This window comes from Dicentrarchus labrax, unplaced genomic scaffold (assembly GCF_905237075.1).
Source record: "Dicentrarchus labrax unplaced genomic scaffold, dlabrax2021, whole genome shotgun sequence".
Lineage (NCBI taxonomy): Eukaryota > Metazoa > Chordata > Actinopteri > Moronidae > Dicentrarchus > Dicentrarchus labrax.
In genome coordinates, this window is record NW_026136710.1 from 19757630 (window position 1) to 19783483 (window position 25854).

The 25854-nt window shown below is 41.2% G+C and overlaps 2 protein-coding genes across 6 annotated transcripts in view; one reads left to right on the plus strand and one right to left on the minus strand.

Annotated features, from left to right (window-relative positions):
• The window catches only part of ehmt1b (euchromatic histone-lysine N-methyltransferase 1b), a 28281-nt gene extending 11962 nt beyond the window's left edge, over positions 1–16319 (minus strand). Inside the window, exons 1-9 of one of the 5 annotated variants that reach the window (XM_051412550.1) lie at positions 16279–16319; positions 5809–5896; positions 5196–5719; positions 3973–4246; positions 3669–3817; positions 3138–3293; positions 2642–2713; positions 2429–2531; positions 1552–1689 (exon numbers count right to left, since the gene is read on the minus strand). In XM_051412550.1, coding sequence (XP_051268510.1) covers positions 1552–1689; positions 2429–2531; positions 2642–2713; positions 3138–3293; positions 3669–3817; positions 3973–4246; positions 5196–5719; positions 5809–5896; positions 16279–16299 — 1525 coding nt within the window. In that variant the 5' untranslated portion in view covers positions 16300–16319. The other 4 variants (XM_051412553.1, XM_051412551.1, XM_051412549.1 and 1 more) reach the window with 4 other exon arrangements.
• Positions 16320–22825: 6506 nt separating this feature from the next.
• ssna1 (Sjogren syndrome nuclear autoantigen 1) lies at positions 22826–25759 on the plus strand. The gene is made up of 3 exons (XM_051412584.1): positions 22826–23121; positions 24042–24241; positions 25516–25759. Exons 1-3 carry the CDS (start codon positions 23070–23072, stop codon positions 25606–25608), a joined length of 345 nt encoding a protein of 114 aa, XP_051268544.1. The 5' UTR covers positions 22826–23069; the 3' UTR covers positions 25609–25759.
• Positions 25760–25854: the final 95 nt, after the last annotated feature.

The following is a 25854-nucleotide window of genomic DNA, read 5'->3' on the forward strand; positions in this document are numbered from 1 at the left end:
TGAAGCTTCTTAGGTATGTATTATTGTTTAAATTGATAAAAAACTATCAGTAAAACTCATCTTCCTGCAGTTATTGTGTTCAATATTTGGGTTTACTGTCATCATTTGTGAAAGGGTCATCAGTTTATTTTTTTATTTTTTTTTCAAAGTTTTTTTTGGGCCTTTGACATCAAACACTTGATTCTCAATTCTTGGCCCATCACGTAAAGTTGTGTATGATGTACCAAACACTCAGTGGTGTGTAGACACTGAAAAGTGAAAAATTATTTTTGGGTATTTCTGTCTGTATTTGACAGTCGAGGGGAAATACTGGAGAGAGACAGATGATATTATCTGTGGACAGGTTTGTAAAAAAATACATTATTCAGAAAACCATATGCTTTATGAGTGAACCTCTTCTCTTTCATCTTTGTGCCTGAACTCTTTCTGAAGCTGTGCAATCGATTGCAGTGATGGACCGATCAATCGGGCAGATTATCTGGTATTTTGAGATAATCACCATTGGCCTGCGATCACTAGGCCCATTAACAAAAAACATCTGCAGACACAGCTGCAGGCAGCCTTGTCTGTGTGGCTGCTGTGGAAAGATTTTAGTGCTCTCCTTTGTGAGTTTTGGGAAGGTGGTGAAGAAGTTTAAGAAGTATAACTGTCATGCATCCTGCTGTAAACGTCTGCCTAAATGTCCGCAGTCACCACCATCTTTTGTAAATGTCCACGTTTCTCCTTAATGAATGCAAATCTAATCTTAACCCTTACTGGCTAGTCTTACATATATACTGGTATAATATATAGAATAATGCAGTTGAATGACACTTCTGACAGACTGTACCTATCTATAGCATAACCCAATGTGTTTTTCTATATCATTAATATCTAAAGCAACAGGTTACTGGCTAAAATAACCTTGTTTATCAGATTGTGATGCATGGAATATTGCAATTATACATTCAGTTTTAGAGCCGAGGAGGAGAGCAGGAAAGAGGAGAGTTCCAGTTCCATTCAGAGCAAAACATAAACAAAGTAACGTTGATTTTGTTTCATGTGTACCGCCACGAACAGCCATCCTCCGATCAACAATTAACAGACTCTCAAACTTCACTTGGGATCACGTCACATTCACTCTGCTGTAAGCTGTTTATGGAAGCCGGTCATTCATCCACAACCAAGCAGCAAAGACTGGATCCCTGGACTGACTGAAAATCTTTTTATTCTCGGGAAACATGTTTGCCAAGGTCATTATGAGGTCATAGGACGCACAGTGCAGCCCATGCTGCTGCTACACCCCTGCTCATCAATCTGATCTGAGGTCACAACGAATGGACTTAGAGCAAAAACTGAATCGCTGAGTCAGCTTTCGCCAGGATTATTTCATTTTGCTATGAACAAAACTTTTGCCAGCAGAATAATTTACAAGAATAATTCCAGCCTGGATTCAGATCTCAGTCCAAGTGTTGTGAAGTTAAGACAAGCATCTAAACATCAGGCACAAATCAGTAGGATGGATTGCTATGAACCAGTATAATGAGTTTCCTCATTTCCTCACTAGCTCACCTTTGTTCTGTGAGGGAAGCGCCAGCTCTTGGGGCTTGTTGAGGTTGACTGACTCAGGCGATGGAATCTGTGTGTACTCCTTCCCGTCTCCTGCTGGGGCATGAGCTGGAGCCTGAGGCAGATCCATCGCCTCTGGTTCTGAGCAGAAGGACAGTGATCAGTAAGAAAATGCTGCACTGTTTACCCTCAAATCCAAGCAAGTTTCAAAAAGAAAGAAAAAGGAAAACACAGCCTTGAGCAGCAATGCCATAAGAGACTTTGACGAAGAGTCATTTCTTCACAGATTGGAGTTATAAATACAGTACAGGAAGGCGTTACTGATGATGGCAGCACAGTACCGGAGAAGTTGTCACCTACAGTCTTAGACAACAATCTTTTTGATGACCACAAGAAGTGTTTTCATGCAGAAAAGTGTCCATACAATGTTTTTGAAGTAATACGAAAATGTTCGCTTCATGTAAATTACGGTCTGCAAAACAATGTATAACCGTTGTGTTACCAGGGCTTAAAGCTATGGCAGATAATGGTTAAATGAAGCATGAGGTCAAACCACTGTCAACATTGGTGTGGGTTTTCAGCGGGTTGAAGGGCCTGAAAAGTGACATGGTTGCTTTATTTCTGTTAGATAATTATCTGGTTCACTTTGTCTTTTGTTCTATGTAACATTAGAACTGTGAATGAATGAGACGTGAGGTAGTCTGGCGGTTAGTGATGATAACAATGCGCCGGGCTCCTCTCTCCAACACTCGTCCTCCAGCAGTAGTCAGGCGCTGCACCTTTATGTGTGTTGGGGGAGTGGCTTTGGAGGAGGCCTGAATCAAAGATGATTGTTAACTAACAACAGGTGACTGTGGTGACTGTGGTATGACAGGATCACCTTTGGCCTTTATCCTCCTCTTTCGTTTCCTGGACGGCCTGAGCCACGCGCTGTCTGCTTTTGTTTTCTTTTTCAACTTCTTCTTCAGACTAGACTCGGTGCTCTGAGGAAAACATAGAATAAACAGAAACACAGAGAGGATTTTAGTAGAAGAGGATAGTCTGTGACTGCACTCGTCGTAGTTAGGTTGAGCGATGATGGTAGGGTTCCTACCAAGTCCGACTCTGTGCCCTCCTCCTCTCCCTCTTCTTCTCCAGACTCTTCGGACTCCTGCTCATCTCCCGCCTCCACCACAGAGAATCACCAGCGTTAAACACATGACGTATCAAAACAGGCTTCCCTCTAATGCATCAGAGTCACACAGTGATACTGTTGCCTCCTATATTATATCTCAAGAACTCAAGAAGCAAATAATGAGCTAACCTGGGAAATATAATAATAAATAATAAAGTAAAACATTTGATTGAATGCTTGCACCTGAAATGTTGGATATTAATCCATCTTGTCAACAGGGATCCTTTTTAAGACCCTAATTAATCACTGACTAATTTATCTCTTTCCCAAAGGGCCACCCAACACAGTTGCTGACTGACTTTTATTCAGAAGATTGAAAAGCTCCTTCTACTTTGTACAGGCCTTATGCATGCATAGTGTAATGTCAGGATAATATGGAAAAAGAAGAAAAACACATTTTATTGTATGTTCCAACCTGAGAGATGGGTTCAGATGTGGCTTCCTGGACAGCACTGACAGGTTCTTCTGCTGGCTGCTGTCGGTCCTCTTCCTCAGACTCCACGTCCTCGGACTCCTCCTCTTCAGATGCATTTTCAACCTTCTCCCCGTTTATGTTTGCTACCTCTTTAGTCTGTAAGACAAGAAAGGACTAGAGGTGATCATAATATTCTCAAAATATGCTGTGAAATGTATTTAAAGAATTAATTTGTATATGATTATTTCTGTACATGTCTGGACTGTCTGGGATTACACCTTGTCAGACTGTTTTGCTTTAGGTACCACATCTCAGGTATCGGCACCAATATCCCAAAAATTCAAACGATACTGAGCCCCATGTGTGACCTATTCTGCTGATGTTCAAGAACAGTTCACAAAGCATGCAAGAGTAAAATGTGCTTAAAATGTATTCGACATTACCTCATAGACTCAATACTGAATGTAGAAAGGTGATAGACTGTTAAAAAGGACAAATGTGTCAGTTTTTATAAACACGAAGAACACAGACCTGCGGGCTCTTGGCAGAGTGATGCAGTTCTTTAAACATTTCCAGCACAGTTCTCTGCCTGAGCACTTTGGTTTTCTTCTTGGGAACCAGACTGTACGTTCCCATCCTCCTCTTCTTCTTACGGGATGACAACCCTCCTGAGTAAGAGCCTGCAGCACGAGAGAACAACACACACATTTACAACAAAACTATCAATAGAAACGATGCTCTGCTCCAATTCCACTTTTCTCTGAAACCCAAAAACAAATGATGTTTTTCTACAGCGGGTCAGTTTTTGTCTTGTGTTACTGGAATCTGTCTGGACCTAGATGGAGCTTGGCTGGAGTCGCAGGAGCTGCAGGTGCCGCAGGAGCCGCAGGAGCCAGAGGAGCCGGAGGAGCCGGAGGAGCCGCAGGTGGCGGAGGCGCTGGTGAAGCTGATGAAGCGGTTTGTGCTGAAGCTGGCATATCCGGTGGACTGTGAGGTAGATGGTTCTGAGCGGAGGACTGCTGCGAGGATTTCTGAGAGTCAGATGCAACATGAGTCTCCATTTTCTCCAATTTGGCACTCTTTGCTTCTCTTAATTCCCTGTTAAGAAGCTGTAGGAGACAAGAACCAAAAAGTAAATCATGATCACTGTGTTACCAAGTGAAGCCCTGCTTAAAACTTACTTTAACTAACACTGTTTGTTACTGGGAAGTTGTTGGCATTTTTACCAATTTACAATTCAAAAACCAGATTTGTTTCTTTTAAAAATTCATTTGATCTTCACCCAGATTTAATGTCCTGCTTGGAGTGATCCCTGTGCTTAAAGTAAATAAGGTCCTCTTGTGACAAGCACGGCTCCGAAAATCTTTCCGCTGGATTGTATTGATAACATATTGTGTTTCACCAAATTCTCTTGGCTACAAATTAATATTTCCAAGCAACTATTCATCAAAGTTCACAAAGTTCACAGCATTAAGCAACACTTTTATATATGATCTTGCATAGATTTGTCAACACTCGTCAACACACATCAACACTATGTGGCCAAAAGTATGTGGACACACTGAGTACTTCTGATCTGGAGCTGCTTCTCATGGTTTTAGCCCCGATGTTCCGGTTGCCAGAAATCTTAATGCCCATGATATTTTAGACAACTGTGTGCTTCCAACTTTGCAAAATAGTTTGTGTACTGGCCTGCACGCAGAACTCAACCCCATCCAACACCTTCGGGATGAACTGACCTTAATTTATCCCCCAGCATCAGTGTTGGACCTCACTAATGCTCTAATGGGAGCAAATCCCTGCAGCCATGTTCCAAAATCTTGTGGGAAGTCTTCCCAGGAGAGTGGGGGCTGTTAGCAGATTAACACCAAGGGTTTGGAATGGCACGTTCAACTGTCACATTTGGACGTAATACATGTGTGCCCTCAAACTTGTTCAACACTGTTCGATGTCCATATACTTTTACCATTTAGTGTATACATGTACTGAAAGTAATAATTACAAGGGTCAGAGCCTGGTGCATTATCAGCAGCTCATTGGTGTTTTCTGATGGTTTACCTTTTGTGCCGGGCTGACAGCGGGTCTGGACATGGTCTTGCGTGCCCTGTGTATCGTGACGCGTGCTGGAGCCAGCACAGGAGGTGAGGCCGTGCCATTTTTAGTGTCTGCTGTCCCTTGTCTCGACGTAGTCCCTGTGCTGGGGTCAGTCCTTAGTGCACCTGAACTCTGTGCACACCCAGACGCAGAGGCTGGGAGGGGTTTGGCCGAGTGTCCCCCTGTTGGTGAGCCCGAAGGCAACCAGTTAGTCCTGTGAGGGGAAACTCCCAAACCTGCTGTCGCTGCACAGCCGCCTTCCTGCTGCTGCTTAGTGAGAATGAATCCATTGCTTCCAGTAATCGAACCGTGCGGTGGCTCCGTGTCTGATGTGCCGTTTTCATTTACCAACAGTAAAGTCTTGTTGTTGCCTGTTGCAGAGCCGTGGGTAGGGCTCTTGTGCCTCATGTCGTCACATTCGGTGCCGTTTAGCATGACTACTGCTGCAGGGGAAGAGGCCAATCTGGCTGCTACCTCTTTGTCTCCATCTATGGAAGAAAGCAAAATAAAATATGATTACAATGTAAACAGCTCATTTTCATAAATTAAGTGCTTTTAAGTTTAATTTGACTAATACCTGGCTTCTCCTCTCCGTTTGCTGCGCTGAGTTCCTCTTTCTTTGTGGAGGCACCTTTATCCACGCTGCCCTTGGCTAGACCAGCGGGCTGATGAAAAAAGAACACACATATCATCAGGGGAATTCTAATTTAGGGCTCCAACTAACAATTATTTTATCTCAACTGTCAATTAATCTGTGGATAACTTTTTCAGTCCATCAGTGAGTCTGAAAATCGTTTAAAATCACCCATCAGAAGGTAGCTTCTTATAAAGCGCTTATTTTGTCTGACCAACAGAAATTTAATTACCAACAATTTTCCTAATCTATTGATTGTTTAGGTCATTTATCAAGCCAAAATACTAATAATTGCTATTTCCATCAGTTTTATATGATTGTAAATTGAAAATTGTGAGTTGTTAGACTGTTGATCTGCCAAAATGCGACATTTAAAGACTAAATGATAAATGGACTAGTTGGAATAATAATTCTTGCAGCCATAAAAGAAATAAAACTGAGAAACAGCTTAAACTTTTAAACTTGCTGTTGATTCATTTTTCTATCGACTGACTAACCAACTCATTCACAGCTTTCTGATGTGTAAAAAAACCCAGGCCATTTTCCATGCATGAATTGAATGCTGTGTAAAAAACCTCTTTCTTTGTTAGATTCAAAGACAGAGTAAGCCAAGAGAATGAGGGCAACCCCCATGCACTCTCATTGTCTGTCTTCTCCCGTTCTATGCTATAGCCGACTAGTAGAGCAGTAGATGCATACTGCCGGAGCTTCAAAAGAATCTCAACCACCCACAGATCGTCTTTACATTTCACAGGAGGAAACAGTTGAAGAGGCGAGGCCAGGAAATGTAACCTCGTCTCTTCCTCCTGAAGCACACCGTCAACCCTGTGCTTGCTCTGGGAAACTGGGCCCAAGGGAAACAATAGAGGCCCGAGACAAACACATCAGGATACTCTTCAACTTTTTAGATCAAATGTCAAAAGGAAAATGGTCCTAGGTCAGTTTGTCCTTGAAGAGAAGCACACCTAGAAGGTTTTCTCTTCGATCTTATGTGAGGCTCATACCAAGCAAAATAAAGATAGATATACAGACAGACAGACTGGGGCCAGGGTCATATTGAGTGAGTATTACTGCTAGCCCAATAAAAAGGCCTGCAAGAGAGCAGGGACCACTTAAAGCTTCATTTTAACAAACTGCTTCTGCCAGTTATATCCTCCTCTCCAAGAGCTCTGGCAATCAAAATCCTGAGACAGCACGTGTCCTGACACCTGCACACAACCGAGACCCCCAACTAAACGAGCCATCAGGACAGATTTCCCAAATCATTCTCCAAACACGTGCTCCTGAGTCCCTGCACCGAACATGCACCTCGTCAAACAGCAACAAGGTCAGGCCAAGAGCCGGGGCTGTGAGCACAATCACTGAGGGTTGTTTCCCAAAGAACATCTAGCCTGGGACAATCCTCTGCATGATCTCAAGGAATCTAGTGAGCACGTGTGAGGGTGAAGAGAAGAAGACTCCTTCAGTGCCCCCTTTTTTTTTTTTTCATGGATTGAAAGCCAGTTACAAAAGGAACACCAGCCTCATCCCTCCCCCTAGTGGTGGAAAGTGGAACATACACACTGGAGACTGAAAGAAGAGAGGGGGGAAGGGAGGCAGAGAAGGCTGTCTGCAGATCTCCGCCATTTCGCAACCAGACTGTTTACTGACACAACGTGGCCATTGCAGCGCTTTTCCACTAGATGGGGAACGTAGGGGTCTGGAGGCTCGTGGACAGGGATATGGGGGCTGCTGAAAGAAGCTCCAAATGTGGAGCCAAGCCTCTGAGTGCTGATCATGAACCTTAAGTAGCACATTAAAAAATGGAAAGATGTTAAAATAGACCAAAAAAAAAAAAAAAAAATGGTTCAGAGTTCACATTCCAATTTTTTTAGCCTGCAAATAAGCTTAGTAATTATTATAAATAACCTCTTATAGGTTATATGTAATAATTATAATACAATAAAATATTTTACCGCAATCCTCAACCCTTCACTGTGCCTACAACATAATGTGAACCTGGTATGTGACAAGGCCTGGATGTTCGCACTGCTATGACTCATCTTAAAATCTAATACACAGGGCCTGAAAACAAGTTAGAGGTACCTAAACACAAAGCACAATCACATTACACAATCAGCAGTTACACTGCCAGTAAAAAGCGCAAGGTGCCAACACCCAAATGAGATAAAATGGAGAGAACAATGGATGAGTTGCCGCCTTTTTGGCCTTCTAAGGCAGCGATATAATCCCTGTGAATGACGCTTTATCTACTTGTAAACCCTTGTGTATGGGCTGAGGGGTTTGACCGGAGAGTGATTTTCTCCTTCTCAGATTTTTGCTTCATTTGAATAGTTTTAAAGGCCTGAAGAGGTGAAACTACAGTATATGACAAGAGAAGAATGGATAAAAGTCAGAGAAACACATGATTTTGTGCAGCAAAAATCATTCTTTGGTTTTCCTACCGTGTTAATCACCTTGCAAAGACGATCTTACAGAAATCTGGTAAAGGTAACTTAATAATTCTTGGTTTTGCCTTTTTCTCAAAACAAAAATCGCAAGCATTATGATCCCACACACTGACAGATGCAGACTGGAGTTGTTGTGATTGCAAGGACATGTGATCCTTCCTCTTCCGTCTCATTTCCTGTCACCTCCCTACTGAACATTATCTAAATAAAAAGTAAAAATACCCCAAATTTCTTTTGAAAAGTCACTAAATACTTGAGCCTGCTTTGCATAAAACCTGAAAGAAACTCCAGGAATGAGCCAATAATTTACCTCTCCAGTGTCTTATAATGCAAACTAGATGGGTCAAGTCGTGCAAGGTCTGACCCCCAGCCCGAAAGCTGCTCAGAATATCAAATCCTGCAGCCGGTAGACATGGAACCTCAAACCGCAGCCTAACATGCATCCTCTGGATTGATAAGCAGTCACTGCAGGCTTATGTTGCAGTAAATTCCTGATAACATAGCCAAGGCTGCACATACACCCAGTCCCCTGGGACCTCATTATATACTGACCAAGAGGGATACATACAGGAGAGATAAAAGCAAATGTAATGACAAAAAGAGGTTGGAACTGAGATTTTAACAACTATTTATAGGGTAGTTTTCAGATCTTTAGGAGGCCAGACCTTCATTTTCTGTATCGAGTCACATCATATTCCCCACGCTGTAATTGCTCTAAATACAGCTGTTGTGCTAATCCATGAGGTCCTCTCTCTCCAACGACAGGATCCAACATGCCACACTCAAATCTCTTTGATACAGCAGGACTGCTACCAAAAAAAACAAAACAGAAAACACTGCTCCACGAGATGAAGTCCTCGGTTTCAGGAATCAAGAGCAATCATTTGCTGATAAAAGCAGCAACTGTCTCGAGAAGTGCATCTTACAAACTGAGAAACCATCTCAACGAGAGGACAGCAGGAGCTCAAACCAATTTGACTGCAACTTTCCTGTGGCAAAAAGGAACTGAGAAGCAACACTAAGCATCTCCTCAGACCATCCAAAGCCAACCCAGGGTGAAGAGTCTAAAGCTAACATGTCTTTTCCCTTGTGTGCCTCCAGGAAGCATCATACCTGCTTTCTTCTCATGGCCTCCATTGAGGAGAAGAAGGCGTCAGGGAGAGAGTGTGTTTCTGTGTGTGTGTTAGTGTGTGTGTGTGTGTGTGAGTGAGAGTGAGAGAGGTAGAGAGAGGGAAGGAGGGAGGACAGAGAGAGAGCGAGAATATGCCGAATAGATTGTTCCTCTTTTCCTTTTCTTTCCCCGCATGCACATTCACCTCGTTGGTCATGTGACCTGGTGGCTCCCTCTGTCGGTCCTCCTCTTCACAGGGTCTCCACAGAGCATGCTCAGTCAGTTCAAACTGTAACACCACTCCATTTGTGTAAACTGGAAGACCTCATTGCCACTGAAGATAGCTGCTGGAACAGACTCACCTTACAAATACTGTCTACCCAATGAGGCTTCTACAAATCCTGCAGACCGTATACCCTACTATGGTTTTATCTCACACTTCATCAAGCTCCTATTTATGTCAATTGTAGTTTTTGAAAAAGAATCCACACATTTTCTTTTAATATTGTCTCCATATTGTAATTCTCCTTCCTTCTATGACTATTACTGATATTCTTTTGCTGTTATTGGTCGTTCAATTTTTTTTTAAATGAAAAAAGGATAAAAGCCCCGAAAGCAAATCGGATGTCAGTGCCTGGGGAGCCTAACGTTTTCAATCGTGGACATCAGGCCACAGATTCTAACCTCTCAACAGGAAAGTCTTTTGTCTCCACTGAGCCTCAGGCAAGTGAAGACCGCAAAATCCAACACTGTGCGGCCATGCAACAGATACTAAGTCACAGAAATAAAGTAACAGACTGAGCGGACACTTCCAAAAGAAACCCCAAAAGGACCAGAACAGATAAAGCATTGTGTTGTGCTCAGAGTGAACAGAAAGGTACAATATCATCTTATAATAAGACTCACAAAGGCCTTCTATTATCACGTCTTTAAACTTCATGTGGTCTTTGTGGTATTTGCTCTACATTCAAGTTTATACTCAAGACTACAACAATTTTTTTTCTTTTTCATAATAAAATCTGTTGATTATTTTTCAATCAATTATTTAGTCACTAATGCCTTCTAACAGTCCAAATCATATATAGATATATAAATAAGGAGGAAAAGCAGAAAATCCTCACATTTGATGAGCTGGAACTGGAGGATGTCTGGCATTAAATGACTTACTTAACTGATTATCAGAATAGTAGAGGCTTGTTGGCAAAGGGAAATGTGTTTTCTCCCGAGCGGACATCTCAGATACGTAGGAATGCAGATGCAGAGATGTTGGTGGCTTCTCCTGTTTCACAACTAAACAGTGACACAGGACCTTCCTAGTCCGGACACAAAGGCTCAGGTTTATCACCTTTCTGGACTCAAAGCACAAAAAAAGTAGAGAAATAGGTTTGTCCCTCCAACAATGGCAGAGTTGCAAGAGAGGAAAGACACAGAAAGTTAGATAGATATACGTGTACACAAGAGAGGTGAACAGCCAGCAGTTACAGTGCAGTTTAACACAAACAGTTAACTATGAGCTATGATACACCCACAAGATAAGAAAACAGGAGGCCACCCATTAGCAAAGAACAATTTAACTCAAGATGAGCTTGTTGCTGACTGACAATGACAAAGCCTGTACACAAGAAACCCTGGAACCATTACACGATAATGCAAGTCACTCATTTTAACTACAGCATAACAAATCTGTGTCCATTTAAGCCTCTATCCGTTAATGCATATGCACTGTAGCAAAGTGGATGTGCATCATGGTTGTACAGATTTAAACTTACAGGATGGAGAGATCAGACGTCTTACTGCATGGCAACAGGGCCAAAATGCTGAACCAAAGCAGATGACTGACTGGCATGGCTACAGGCCTCGTTTGTAGCCATGCCAACAGCCCTGCACTCTTGGTAGAGTTTTTAGACCTGCTAGCAGCATGGCTCTATGGATGGCCCGTCTGTCGGTCCACCACTTTGGCCTAGCCTGAAATATCGCAACAGCTATTGGATGGACTGCCACAAAATGTCGCTGAAGACGTTCCTGGTCCCTGAAGTCTGATAAAGAGGTTAAAATGTTTGGTTTGGAGTCAAATATGTTGACAACTACTGAATGGATTGCCATGAAATTTGGTAGAGATATTCAATCTTCCCAAAGGATGTTTTTTGTCGTTACCTTTTAACTTTATAAAGTAAATACTCTTGTTACTTTGGTTGTATCCTTTCGGCTTGACCCTGGGTACTATATGGTACCCCTTGTTGTAAAAGCAGTTCGTTTGTAACTGAAGTGTACATTTCCGCTGGCTGTCCATCACTGGTTACTGTGGCTGGATATAATTTGAAACTTGTGCAGTACTAGAAGCTATGTAGGGAGATGATGTACCCATTCTTACAGCAATACTGCCTACAAAGCTCTGATTGGTTAAATGCTTTCCCCAAGCAGCTGAAAACTGCCGTCAGTGGGCACATCACCGTGAAATCGCTGAACAAATGAGAGACGTGGGCAGCGATTCAGGTCTGGGACCATGCTACAGATTTTCCAGTTTCTCTACTGATACCAGAACAATGCTTCTTTTAATACCCCTGTGAGGAATAAATAGGTTCTCCTACAACAGGTTTAATGGTAAACAAAATTCACGCTTCGCTATGTACCTCAGTTTCGTGATCGTGGTTCGGTACAGCAGGGAAAATTAAAACATGTAGAAAATAACAGCAGCTCAGTTAGTAACAGCTAATGCACTCAAATACTGGCAAAGAAAAAATAATAACACAAAGCTCCATCTTAAGAGTCTGACCTGTTGCATTCATGTACGGGGCAGGCACAATGGAAACACTGAAATGCACACACAAGGGCAGATTGTAACACGGCTCAAGCATCATATGCTTAAATCCTGTATTTACTACTTCTTAGTATGGTGGCATATCTGCCCACTCTACAGCAGTAGTTATTACATTGGCACGGTCTGCATCTGCAATAGGAAGCCGCCAGTCTATTGTTGTCTCATTCTGCTAATTGTCACGTTCGGATGATGCTGACATAAATGACACGTCTGGAGTGATTCCATAGACGTACCTTCAGTTGAACAGTTTCAGTAATACAGTCTGACACCAACTGCTGCCCGTTAAGCTTGACTAACCTAGCAATCCAACTAGCATGCTACAGCTGATATCTGAACCAAACACCAATTTTATAGAAAGAATACTGATCTCAGACCTGCTATTTTCTTACAGTGCATTCACGTTTTAACCAACAAATGTTGTTAGTGACCTTTCCAACCAAGCAGCCTCACTGTAACACTATTTTTTTGAAGTCGCAGATGCTTAGGCTTGGCGGGGGCCTAAGGCCCCACGACCCGGCAGGTTTGCAATACACTGGCGGAAACCTTGCTGACTACTGACTAGGAATGTCCCAATTTACTTTTTTGGGCCCTATCTGAGTCCTTAATACCAGTTATCTGCCAATAGCAATCTGATACTAAATGTATCTGACAGCTGTAGCCTACTAAATCTGATACACGTTATTTCTCTCAAGCTTCTTGATCCAAATAACCTACTGAATGTCCTGGCTCAGAACTATAGGCTGGCTAATAAGCTGAAATGGTTGATGTCAGGAGTTACAAGTCAAATGTGTTGCCACAACACATTCCTGCAAATGTTTCAAAAGAATGACTTGTTAAGAAATGAAGGGTTTCTGTCCACTGAAATGTCAGAGGCCATTTCATTTTAAACAGGAAGTGTTGAGTTTGTATCAACAGCGTAATGCAGTAACTATAACGGGGCAAGCGGGAGTGGATCAAAACAAGGCCACGTACTTAGCTTTCATTCTGCAAACATTACATTACTGACTGTACTGACAAACACAGCTGGCTAGTTTCCTCGCTTACATAGCAAACATGTGATAAGCACGAGTGACCTGACAGTTGACAGTATTAGTTGGAAAATGATAAGGCCATTGTTTAACTTCCCAGCAATGTATTTCACAAACTAGTTAGCAACTTGACTCAGCACCACTCACTTTTTCAACGAGCCAGACCAACTCGTAATGACAAAACACCAGTTCAGGTCAGTTTGCATGTTTCAAACCAGATTAAGCTTGTGTCCCAGACCGGATAGGCAGAGCCAGACACCTGATCCTAAATGTGTCTCTTGAAAATGACGGTATGCACACTAGAGATGATTTATCACTCTGTTAGAGTTGCTAGAACTACAAAAAAAAAAAAACAACAACAACCCTCGATTGCTCGAGTCGTGTTAGAGTGGAGGTTCTTCCATTACACATTATCTTTGGCTGAGCACAGACATCAATCCCAGCAACAGCCAAGTTCCATTCTGGCCTGTCATCAAGTTACTCACAGAATTAATGTTATTATCGACAGCTGATATGACCTGCACCGTCCATTTTAACAAGCCAAAGCGGTGGTATGTGCCAAGTGAAAATGAGAAGCTGCTACCTGAATCTTTTTAGACACTGCTCTTTGCTCATAAGAAAGAAAGTTCGATAAAAGATCCAATAACAGACTTGTCTGTATTTTGTATGTACCGTCTTCTACATGCTTTTTTTTTTTGCAATTATCACAAAATATTTGTGATTTTGTTTGTTTGTTACGCGGTCATGTGGCAGCATCATCATACCGATAATGGCAAATTTATATTCCCAGCTTTATACTATTGTATTATTACAATAATGAAATTAAAGCTGCTTAATTATAATAACACTTTTCTATTTTTTTTATGTACTAGAAAAATAAAAATAGTGATGTCAGTTAGATTGGGCTACAACTAGAGCTGTGGAAAATTTAAATCACCCATCTTTGCTCATTACATCTTAGCCTTTCTTACCCTCGGTTGTGCATAAACTACAGTTTTTTTGTATTTTAAACTTCTTTTTAAAACACAAAAGGGGAAATGATCCGTTATCTTATTGGGACTGGCCATGAGAAGCAGGCCATTATCGGTCCAGCTGAAAAAAATCCACGTATCCCTAAATATCTGGGTGGTATCTGACACAAGCCCTATAATGGACATTTCCCCCCAACAATGTACTTCAACTACAGGAGCCCAAAGCGCTGCTTGACATTCAACCAAGCTTCTTCTCCTGCTGCGTCTGCTTTCTGAGTGCACACACGGGCTGAATGCTGAATGAAACCCATACATAGGCACTGTACGGGGAGACCAGGAAATTAGAAACACCTGTGTGATGTAATGCCAAGGTATACGGATGCCCTGTAATTATTACTCCCTTACTTCAAGCTGAGATCTCGTGCCACATGCATATTAAGGCTGTTACTGAACATTTATTGTGAAAGGACGAGCTGTTAATGTCCTGCTGGTCAGCCTTTGAGTAGCCAACTGCTATGTGCCTGGACAACGCACATGAAGTCTGTTCAAACCAGGAGACAGGAAGTAATAGTTCCACTTTCTTTGTAATGTCAAGCAGTGAAATCAACAACAAAACCTTGATGGTATGGACACATTACGACTTCTGAAGTTATTTCAGTGAACACTGATGGTGGTGAGGTCTGTGGATTTCAGGGACATGTTCCTTAGAAAGACATGTCCCTGTCATTTGTCAATGCTTTTGAGTCTCCACTGTATTGGTGAGGACATTTCAGCAGGCAAGAACTCCACACAGCTAGATACCGCCAGAGAGAAACAGGGAAATGTGTTTTTTCAAATTAAAAGCTGACTGACCATTTAAGGTCACCCATTGAGTCAAGTGAATCCACTTAAAGACAAAGTTGTGGGTGCAAACGGAAGTGACAGCAGAGCTCAATGTCCCACACCTTTCTGTAGCTACACTTCTCTGACTGCTGAGCAGATCGCATCTGAACGCTGTTCGAGCGACCTCTGCCGAACAACAGCGGATCTCTCACAAAAAGAAAAAAGAAAAAGAAACAAAGACTGAATGTCTCACACATTTGTACACTTCTGTGCCACTGTAGCCAAGCGATCGGTTCAATCAGTCCATCTTTACTGATGAGACCTTAATAAAACAACAATACAACTTGTTACTGCCAGCCCCGGACTGCTTTATACCGACTGAAAGCCATGACAATAACTGCAGAGAGCTAACGAAGACCAGCCTGCACCAGCACAATAATTCCTAATAAAAGTTGAAGGGGGAAAAAAAATAACCATGTAAAGAGCATCAAAGTCTGTTTGAGAGCTGGCGCCATATGTTTACAGTGGGAGGTTGTAAGAAGCACTGCCAGCCTTCATTTCACTGCATCAATCATCCATGTAGCTAACAGACTTCATAGCATAAAGGAACATTACATTAACAGCACAACATTGAGTCGTGTTGTTCCAAATCACACACAGACTAGCCTCTTTCATTTGAACAAGATGTTAACCTCAGCAGTCTGGTTTTTTTTGTGGGGATTTCACAAAGTGTGCACAGCCTGCTAACTAGCACGGCTGCTAGCAGCTAGCTAAACAGCAGTGTACAAATCAGCCACCAGTAAGCCGGTGACAGACAATACAGCTCCAACCATGAATAATGTCGGCTAAAAACGCATGCATATGTATCCGCTGTTTATTTTGAACCGCTAAAGCTGGACAGTAGCAGGACAGTGACGGGAGCCTGGACCATGTATGAGCCAACGCGTTACTGAGCCCACAACGCGCCCGGACACATCATTCAGGTTCCGGGGCGCAGCATCTTCCTGCACATTCAATTGCCCTCCCGGTCCAGCACAAAAGCAAGAGACTCTAGGCTGGCAACGGGCAATTTACGACAAAAACACACCTCGACACCGACAATTCCCCCGTTTACAAGGGAGCTTGTGGCCGCCGCGGCGGAACACTTTTTCCACGAACCGGAAAACAGTGTGAAAGTAAAACAAGCTCGGCGGAGATAAGGCTCACAACTCACCTCGGGTCCAACCGAAGCCATGGTGCCTGGACGTAAACTCCGCCCACCCGCGATTACGTCACATTTATTGATTTGCAGACGGCCTAATACCACACCTGAGTGTAATATCAATAATATTTTCAATTGTATTAATAATATTACTAATAAAATATTAATTATTACCTTAAGATATTAAACAGAGAGTTGGACTATGTGATAACAGGAATTAAAGTACAGAAGACAACACAATAAGTAGCCTGACTACAGCGTTCAAACATACTGACAAATAAAGGGACCAGAATCATCTTTTAAAGATTTAAAAATACAATGGAAACACAACTGTTGCCCCACCACCAATTTCAAAACACAAAATCAGCCAACCCAAATTGACTATTACAGCATCACAGGGTCACCAGTGTCTCCCATTGTGGATAACCTCTACGTGGAGGGAAGAACCCAAGCCTCTTCCAGGGAAAAAGCACATAGCCACTGGTTCACATATGAAGATGACACCAGGGGGCAAAATACTAATCCCGGAAGCAGCACAAACTCTTCAAGGCCCTCGTCCAACCACCAACAAGATCTGATAAGAACACCACAACAACACAGAGGAAAGGAAATACAGGTACAGCAACAACCTAGTTATTATATGTGTCTGGAGTGTCTGAGAATGAAAAATGCAGAAGTTTTGTAATTGCCCCAATGGTTGTTTTGATCAGGAGTTACACTGTGAGATACATTGGTTAGTTGTTGTGTGTAGCTACAGCCAGTACCATGTTAATAGTGTTCAATGATGCAATCACTGGTAGAAAGTCATTTTTTGTTTATTTGTATTTTGCATTTTACTTTGTACTTTATTTCCTTTCAGAGTTAGGCTACATGTTGTACCCTTCCTACATTTACCCGACTGCTATTAAGCCAGTTTTAGTATTATGACGACTGACACAAGGTGACATCATGAGCTTAAAGAATATGATGCAGTTTTTTAAATCAACCTCCCAACAATGTACAAATTACTTAAATCCGTTACAACCTCAACCAGGTGCCATTAAAACACAGCTCACATGTTAATGCATCAGTAATAATAATCCAATAGCATTGAATATAATATTTGATACACTCTGTAACTTAATAATTATGCTTGTAGAACATTTGTTCTGGAGTGGAATTTTATTATCCATACAAATCAACTAAATATGATTAACCTGCATCATAAAGTGTAGCAGGAATGTGCAAATATCTCCACATTTTGGTCATGTGAAAAGTTAAAATCAATAGATTGTATTATTAATATCTCTATGGGTCCAGAATTTATTTATTTATTAGGTAGATGAATGGTCAGATTTAAAGTCCATCCTTAACCTTTGAAACAGCAGTTGGTAAAGCAATATCACCACAAGGTCCATTTAATAGCCCTTCTGGACCTTTCAATTATAATATATATAGTTTTAAACAAGATGGGCTAAATGTCTGTGCTACAGAAACCTAATGGATGTTTACAGCTAGAGGTAGATGGACGTCTATATGGAAACATACTTAGTACATTCATTTGGTTTGTATGTGTGCATGAGAATAAATGCAGTACATATATGTATTTTCATATATAGCAAGGTCTTTTTCACATTGGACAGGTCACAGTAGGAAAAGCACAGGTGCAATCAATAAAATGAACAATGGCTAAATTCCATTTAGCTGCTTAAACAGAGCCATCGTATATAATATTATTAGTAACACCTGTGCTTTTACTACTATGACAAGTCAGATGTGGATCTGCTGTGGTTCCCCTTTATGTAGATGCTTATTTGGACCTTTTTTTGACTGTATCATTATGGATCAAGTTATTACATCTACAATTGTAAAATTAAATTGTGGGTAATTTACCCAACAACAGCAAGATTATTGTAAACAAGATTATTTATATTTAAACAAATTATAAATTGTTAAAAAAGTTAACATTATAGTAATAATGACAATATTGTATTAATTTCAGTTGACAACAACATGGACACTATTTTCCCCATAATGTTAAGTACAGTGATAAAGGTCTGAGCTCTACATTTTAATACCTCCACATATAAGACTGGTTAAGGTGCAGCTAACAACTAGCCTGATATGAACCAAGGTAGTCTGGAGAGGATACGTTTCCACAGTAACTTAAGTCCATCATTTAAATCTGCTTTATAAACAGAATTTCCTGACCTACTGAGTTAAACCTGGTTTAATCTTCTATAAGTACTGATTATTTTAGTTGGGTCTCATTGTTCTGTTTGTGTTACACCACCAGGTGTCCTCCTTTGCTTAGTCTAGTTATATTCTCCAAATGTTTGGATTCTTCCTCTCAACTGTGTTTATGCTTGATGCCTGTGTAATTTGCTCTCTTTGTTTAGTTTTTCATGACTGGAATGAAACTAACCCACTTTAACATTACATATTTCCAATTATTTCAGCATATCCATCTATGGAAAACATGACAGTTGTCAAACACACAGTAGCGACCGGTATATATCTTAATACACTGAAAGCGTTCCATGAAATATTCACAAATTGAAAAAAAAGGGGAAAGAATAACATTTACTGAGGACCATCTCTGAGGAACTTTTGTATATATCCAATATGTAAATGATTATAGTTTATTCTTGGAGTAACTGTAGGAGAAAGACAAAATATCATAAAAAGTACAGGGAAAAAACGTACAAAGCAGCTAGTGCTAACATTTGAATGGATAAAATATAGTATGTTCTCTGAGAGAGACTGATTTAAGAACATAGCAGTACACAGTAGAGTAGATTAGTAAAATAACTAGGAGAGGTTCATACATTTATATCAACCAGGTTAGACTACTGTAAGTAGTATACGATGTATGTATAATTCTACTGTAGGCCTACGTTGAGTTAAAGAGCCCCTCTAGACATGCATTAATACATACACTACCAGTCGAAAGTTTGGACACACCTTCTCATTTAATGGTTTCTTTATTTTCATGACTATTTACATTGTAGATTCTCACTGAAGGCATCAAAACACATATGGAATTATGTAGTAAACAAGAAAGTGTGAAATAACTCTAAATATGTTTCATATTTTTGATTCCTCAAAGTAGCCACCCTTTGCTTTGTTGACAGCGCTGCAAACCCTTGGCCTTCTCTCAATGAGCTTCACGATGTAGTCACCTGAAATGGTTTTCACTTCACAGGAGTGCCTTGTCAGGGTTCATTTGTGGAATTTCTGGCCTTCTTAATGGGGTTGGAACCATCAGTTGTGTTGTGCAGAAGTCAGGTTGGTACACAGCTGACAGCCCTATTTGACAACTGTTAGAATTCCTATTATGGCAAGAACTAATCAGCTAAGTAAAGAGAAACGACAGTCCATCATTACTTTAAGAACTGAAGGTCAGTCAGTCCGGAAAATTGCAAAAACTTTGAATGTGTCCCCAAGTACAGTTGCAAAAACCATCAAGCGCTACGACGAAACTGGCTCACATGAGGACCGCCCCAGGAAAGGAAGACCAAGAGTCACCTCTGCTGCTGAGGATAAGTTCATCCGAGTCACCAGCCTCAGAAATCGCAAGTTAACAGCACCTCAGATTAATTCAATTCAATTCAATTCAATTTTATTTGTATAGCGCCAATTCATAACAGAAGTTATCCCAGGACACTTTTCAAATAGAGCAGGTCTAGACCGAACTCTTTATAACATTATTTACAGAGACCCAACAGAACCACCATGAGCAAGCACTTGGCGATGGGGGCAAGGAAAAACTGCCTGTTAAAAGGCAGAAACCTTGGACAGATCCTCCGGCTCTAGGTGGGTGGTCGTCTGTCTCGACCAGTTGGGGTGAGAGAGAGAGAGAGAGACAGAGAGACAGAGAGACAGACAGACAGACAGACAGACAGACAGGTGCACAGCAACAACAGTATTGGCAATGGCAATCTAGCAGGACCATGGCAGGAGGCTCCACCAGGATCGATAAGAACCTGTGAGACGAGAAAGCACAAGAACTCCGGGGAAGAAGTGAAATTAGTAACATGCATTAATGGAACATGAATGAGTGCAGAAAGAGAGAGAGAGGAAGAGAGGAGCTCAGTGCACCATGGGAAATCCCCCGATAGTCTAGGCCTATAGCAGCATAACTAAGGGATGGTTCAGGACTCACCTGATCCAGCCCTAACTATAAGCTTTATCAAAGAGGAATGTCTTAAGCCTACTCTTGAATGTGGTGAGGGTGTCTGCCTCCTGAACCACAAATGGAAGCTGATTCCACAGGAGAGGAGCTTGGTAACTGAAGGCTCTGGCTCCTGTTCTACTTTTAGAGACTATAGGAACCACAAGTAGCCCAGCATTCAGAGAACGTAGTGTTCTAGAGGGGTAATAGGGTACTATGAGCTCTTTAAGATATGAAGGGGCCTGACCATGAAGAGCTTTATAGGTGAGGAGGAGAATTTTAAATTCTATTCTACATTTTACAGGGAGCCAGTGCAGAGAAGCTAGTACAGGAGAGATGTGATCTCTTTTTCTAGTTCCTGTCAGTACTCGTGCTGCAGCGTTCTGAATTAATTGGAGCGGTTTAATGGACTTATTGGGGCAACCTGATAATAAAGAGTTGCAGTAATCCAGCCTTGAAGTAACAAATGCATGGATTAGTTTTTCTGCATCTGTCTGTGATGGTATGTGTCTAATTTTTCTAATATTACGTAAATGAAAGAAGGCAGTCCTAGAGGTCTGCTTTATGTGGGAGTTAAATGATAAATCCTGATCAAAGATAACTCCAAGATTCCTGACAGTGGTGCTAGAGGCCAAGTTAATGCCATCTAGAGTAACTATATCTTTAGACGGTGAGTCTCTAAGGTTTTAGAGCCCATATGAATGCCACACAGAGTTCTAGTAGCAGACACATCTCTACATCAACTGTTCAGAGGAGTCTGCGCGAATCAGGCCTTTATGGTCAAATAGCTGCTAAAAAACCACTACTAAGGAAAAGCAACAAGCAGAAAAGATTTGTGTGAGCCAAGAAACACAAGGAATGGACATTAGACCAGTGGAAATCTGTGCTTTGGTATGATGAGTCCAAATTTGAGATCTTTGGTTCCACCCGCCATGCCTTTGTGTGACACAGAAAAGGTGAACGGATGGTCTCTACATGCATGGTTCCCACTGTGAAGCATGGAGGAGGAGGATGGTGTGGGGGTGCTTTGCTGGTGACACTTTAGGGGATTTATTCAAATTGAAGGCACACTGAACCAGCATGGCTACCACAGCATCCTGCAGCATCATGCCATCCTATCTGGTTTGCGTTTAGTTGGACCATCATTTATTTTTCAACAGGACAATGACCCCAAACACACCTCCAGGCTGTGGAAGGGCTATTTGACCAAGAAGGAGAGTGATGGAGTGCTGCGCCAGATGATCTGGCCTCCACAGTCACCTGACCTAAACCCAATCGAGATGGTTTGGGATGAGATGGACCGCAGAGTGAAGGCAAAAGGGCCAACAAGTGCTCAGCATCTCAGGGAACTCCTTCAAGACTGTTGGAAAACCATTTCAGGTGACTACCTCATGAAGCTCATCGAGAGAATGCCAAGAGTGTGCAAAGCAGTAATCAAAGCAAAGGGTGGCTATTTTGAAGAATCTAAAATATAAAACATATTTTGAGTTATTTCACATTCTTTTGTTTACTACATAATTCCATATGTGTTCATTCATAGTTTTGATGCCTTCAGTGAGAATCTAAAATGTAAATAGTCATGAAAATAAAGAAAAACCATTAAATGAGAAGGTGTGTCCAAACTTTTGACTGGTAGTGTATATCAAATAAGCGTCTTTGAACAATTTTGTGCACTGGTGGCTTCAAGTTTCTACATCACACTGTACAAATTGCATACTGGACCAGGACTGACTTCCAAACTATTTGTGATGTCACTACTTAAAATTAGATTTTCAATAAGCACAGAGAAACTTTAGAAAGAGAAACTAGAGTCAAACTCTGCACATACACATAAAGATGAAATATCACACTGTAGGATCAAGAAGAAAAAACGATTTATGAGTGGAGGGGAACTTTAAGTAAAGTGTGGTTTTGCTACTTTTACATAAGTTAAAGATGTGAATACTTCTTCCACCCCTGCCCAGTGCATTTCCTTTCTATCACCGCTTACTGACCAGTTCAGACCTTACAGGTGATCAGGTGGTGTTTCTAACTGTAACTTAAGAGCTGGTAAGAGGCTGCTTTTAATTAGTCTGCTTTGGTGCTTTGGTGGTGTTCTCTGAGCTGAGATCTGTCACAACTATGTCCACTTTAAAGCAAAACAAAGCGAATCAAAACCCTAGCTATTTTCTATGATAAGTTACTCACAGTTGTCTGTGTTTGAGTTTGTCTTTGAGTGTGTGTGTGTGTGTAATATATTTTAATGTAAGCTATAGCCCATTGAATGTACTTGTAATTAAATCTGCTATATAAATAACTGGAGACCTAACTAGACGTTAGAGGACGCGGTCGGAAGGGGGCGCAAGCGCGGGAAGTTGTGTGGTGTGAAGCACCTAAACCTAGAGACGAAGAAGCAGCCTGACCAGTCGGTAGGTCGGTAAGATATCCGGTAGTATCTGAGCTTCAGTTGTCCCGGGAAACCCGCCATGTCTGAGCACTTCTTTTAAAACACTGGCGCTTGTGTCTCTGAATACGTGTCTAACTCCTGGTGCGCTTAGCTGAGCGCTGACTTTGGAAACAAGTCGCTGTTAGCTGTTAGCTGTTAGCCGTTAGCCACTGTAGAGTGTTAGGACGTTAACGTCAGTTAGGCGGACGTTTGTTGAAGTCCACTATGACCCAACAAGCTGCTGCTCTGCAGACCTACAACAATGAACTTGTCAAATGTAAGTGACTTGTTGTACTTTTCGATAATCCATTAGTATGTGTTAAGTTAGTAGTCATTGTGAATAGTGTGGTGCTGGTGGTTGACTGCAGGTGTTTCTTCAGTGAATAGATAACGTTAGGGTTTGTATCTGTGTGGTGGCTTTTCTCTGCTCTTCCTGTCCTGATCTAGTTGTTGACCTTCCAGCAGACAGGATGTTAACGTTACAATCTCATTAACCTACACAGATTATTGTATCAGCTGGAAATCAACCTGTAACCCTCTGTAGACCACATTAATGCAGCTCAGGGCCAACAGCTGGCATTTTAATACCTGGAGTAGGTTGAATTCTACTTTATGATACATGGAGCTGATATTCAGCTCATTTTGGTCAAATAAGTTAAGCAGACACACAAAAACACAATATACAACACTGCTGTTTGACTTCATTACTAATATTAATTAATGAGTGTTTAACTGACATGTGAATTCTGTCTTCAGGATATTTAAAAAATGTTTCCCAGTTTTCTACCAAATTTAAGACTGTTTAATAATTACCTGAGATTCAAATTCTAATGGATACTATTATTTTACATTGTGCTAGAGCTGTGACGAACAATTATTTTCTATATCAATTAATGTTTCGATTATTTTTTTTGACTAATGAACTTTGAAAATGCTTATTTTGTCAGTTCAAAACCTTCAAAGATATTCAGTATTAAAACAGTATAACAAATTACCAGCTTGTTGTTATTTAACTTTATGTTATAGACTTATTATATTATATATTATTATAGTTATTCTGACTAATCATTTCTGATAAAATAACTTTATCTTCATGTGATTTAGAAATGTGCATAAATGCTGCAATGTCCAGCTTTGTTGAAAGTAACAACCCAGTGAGGCTCCAGAGTAATAAAGCGTGTCTTCGTCTCCTCTCAGGTATTGAGGACCTGCACTCCAAGCGGGAGGAGTTGAACCGTCAGATCAAGCAGGAGGAAGAGGAGAAGGATCGGCTGCAGCACGACCTCCGAGTCCTGTCAGAGAAGCTGAGCAGAGTCAACGAGAGCCTGGCACAAAGACTCACCGCCCGCGCCACGTTCGACCGCACCATCGCAGAGACCGAGGCTGCATACACCAAGGTGTGTGACTTGACTGTCCAATATATTGTTGTTGATCAGCAACATGGAAATATGTGAATTATAGGGCACTTTCTGGACCACTTCAGTGCACTTACTATGCCAAACTGTTTTTATAATTAATTTATTATTTAATGATTAAAATGTAGGTTTTTGAGTTTCCGAATTCAAGGGCTTGATCCAAGACCATCCAGACAGAAGCCCTTTCGATTCATCTTTTTCTTTAATCTTTCTGCTGACTAAGACAATAATTGTTTTTCCTTTCCTCTTAAAATGATGGAGGCTCAATAATTTTATTTGTATAGCGCCTATTCATAACAGAAGTTATCTCAGGACACTTTTCAAATGGAGCAGGTCTAGACCGAACTCCTTATAGTGGTGGCCTCAAGCTCAGTAGCTTACTAACAGAGTAATATCTGGTTGTTGTTAGCTGGTCATGTTAGAAGTGTATGCTTTGTTGCTTGCTAAGGTGAGCTGAGGAAGCTTGTTGGGTGGGTTGTAGTAGAGCTGCAGTGAATCCATAAGTCACCCAAAAAGTAAAATAATTGACTGTTGCTTTTTTCTGTTTCATATTATTGTAAATTAATAAAGTCTGGATTTTTTACTTTTGGTGAGGCAAGATATTTGAACACGTGACCTTGGACTCTAAGGAACTTTGATGAGCTGTTTCACAAGAAAACAATCTGCAGATTAATCCATTTGACTATATTTAGTATGAAGGTCGGAAGTCTTTAAAGTTAGTTGCGACATACTTTGGGCAAGTATCAGTACCACTTTGACATTTTTAGATCAAATGGTAAATCACACTTTCATCAATGGGTTTGTATGATTTTTCAGGAAATATGTCTGTCTGCCTCTATTAAACCTCAAATACATATAGAAACCGCTCACACACACACATACTGGGCTTCCGTAGGAATGCTCACACACATTTTTTCTGAATTATTATTAAGTGGCTAATGAACTGACTCCACCATTATTTTGTCTCTGTAGCACTTGCAGTCAGTGATGCAGCATCATGTTGTCCTGCAGCAGCAGTTTGACGTCACACAGGCACATCCCACTCACTGACGCTGAACTCCCTGAGCGCTCGCACTAATCACTGCAAACAAACACTCCAAAGCTGCTCTTATTAAAAAACAACAGCGCCTGGACCCTTTTTTAAATTGCTTCTACAGCATACAACAAACTGTTAGCTGTACTAGGTAGTGTTTGTACTTTGCTTTTTAAGTACCTACAGTATATTTAATATGATTTTTTTTTCTTTCCACGTATAGATCTTGGAGAGCTCTCAGTCTCTTCTGAGCGTTCTGAAGCAGGAGGCAGGAAACCTTAGTAAAGCCACAGAGCCCCGGAGGAAGGAGCACTAATGGCAATGGAAGGTCACTGAACTCTCATTTTGACCACAACGCCACATCTGAGTTTGCACTTAACCGGTTTATACTCCACTCTGGGCTGTTTGTAATATATTCACTTGATTTATTGTTAGTTATTTATTCTAATAAATGTGTTTATCACTCCCAGGAGTCTCCTTTTTTGACAAAACGGACAAGGCAGATTTTAAATAGGTGCATTAGGTTGAGGCAGTAAAAATACTGTTCCTCAGGGTGGAAATG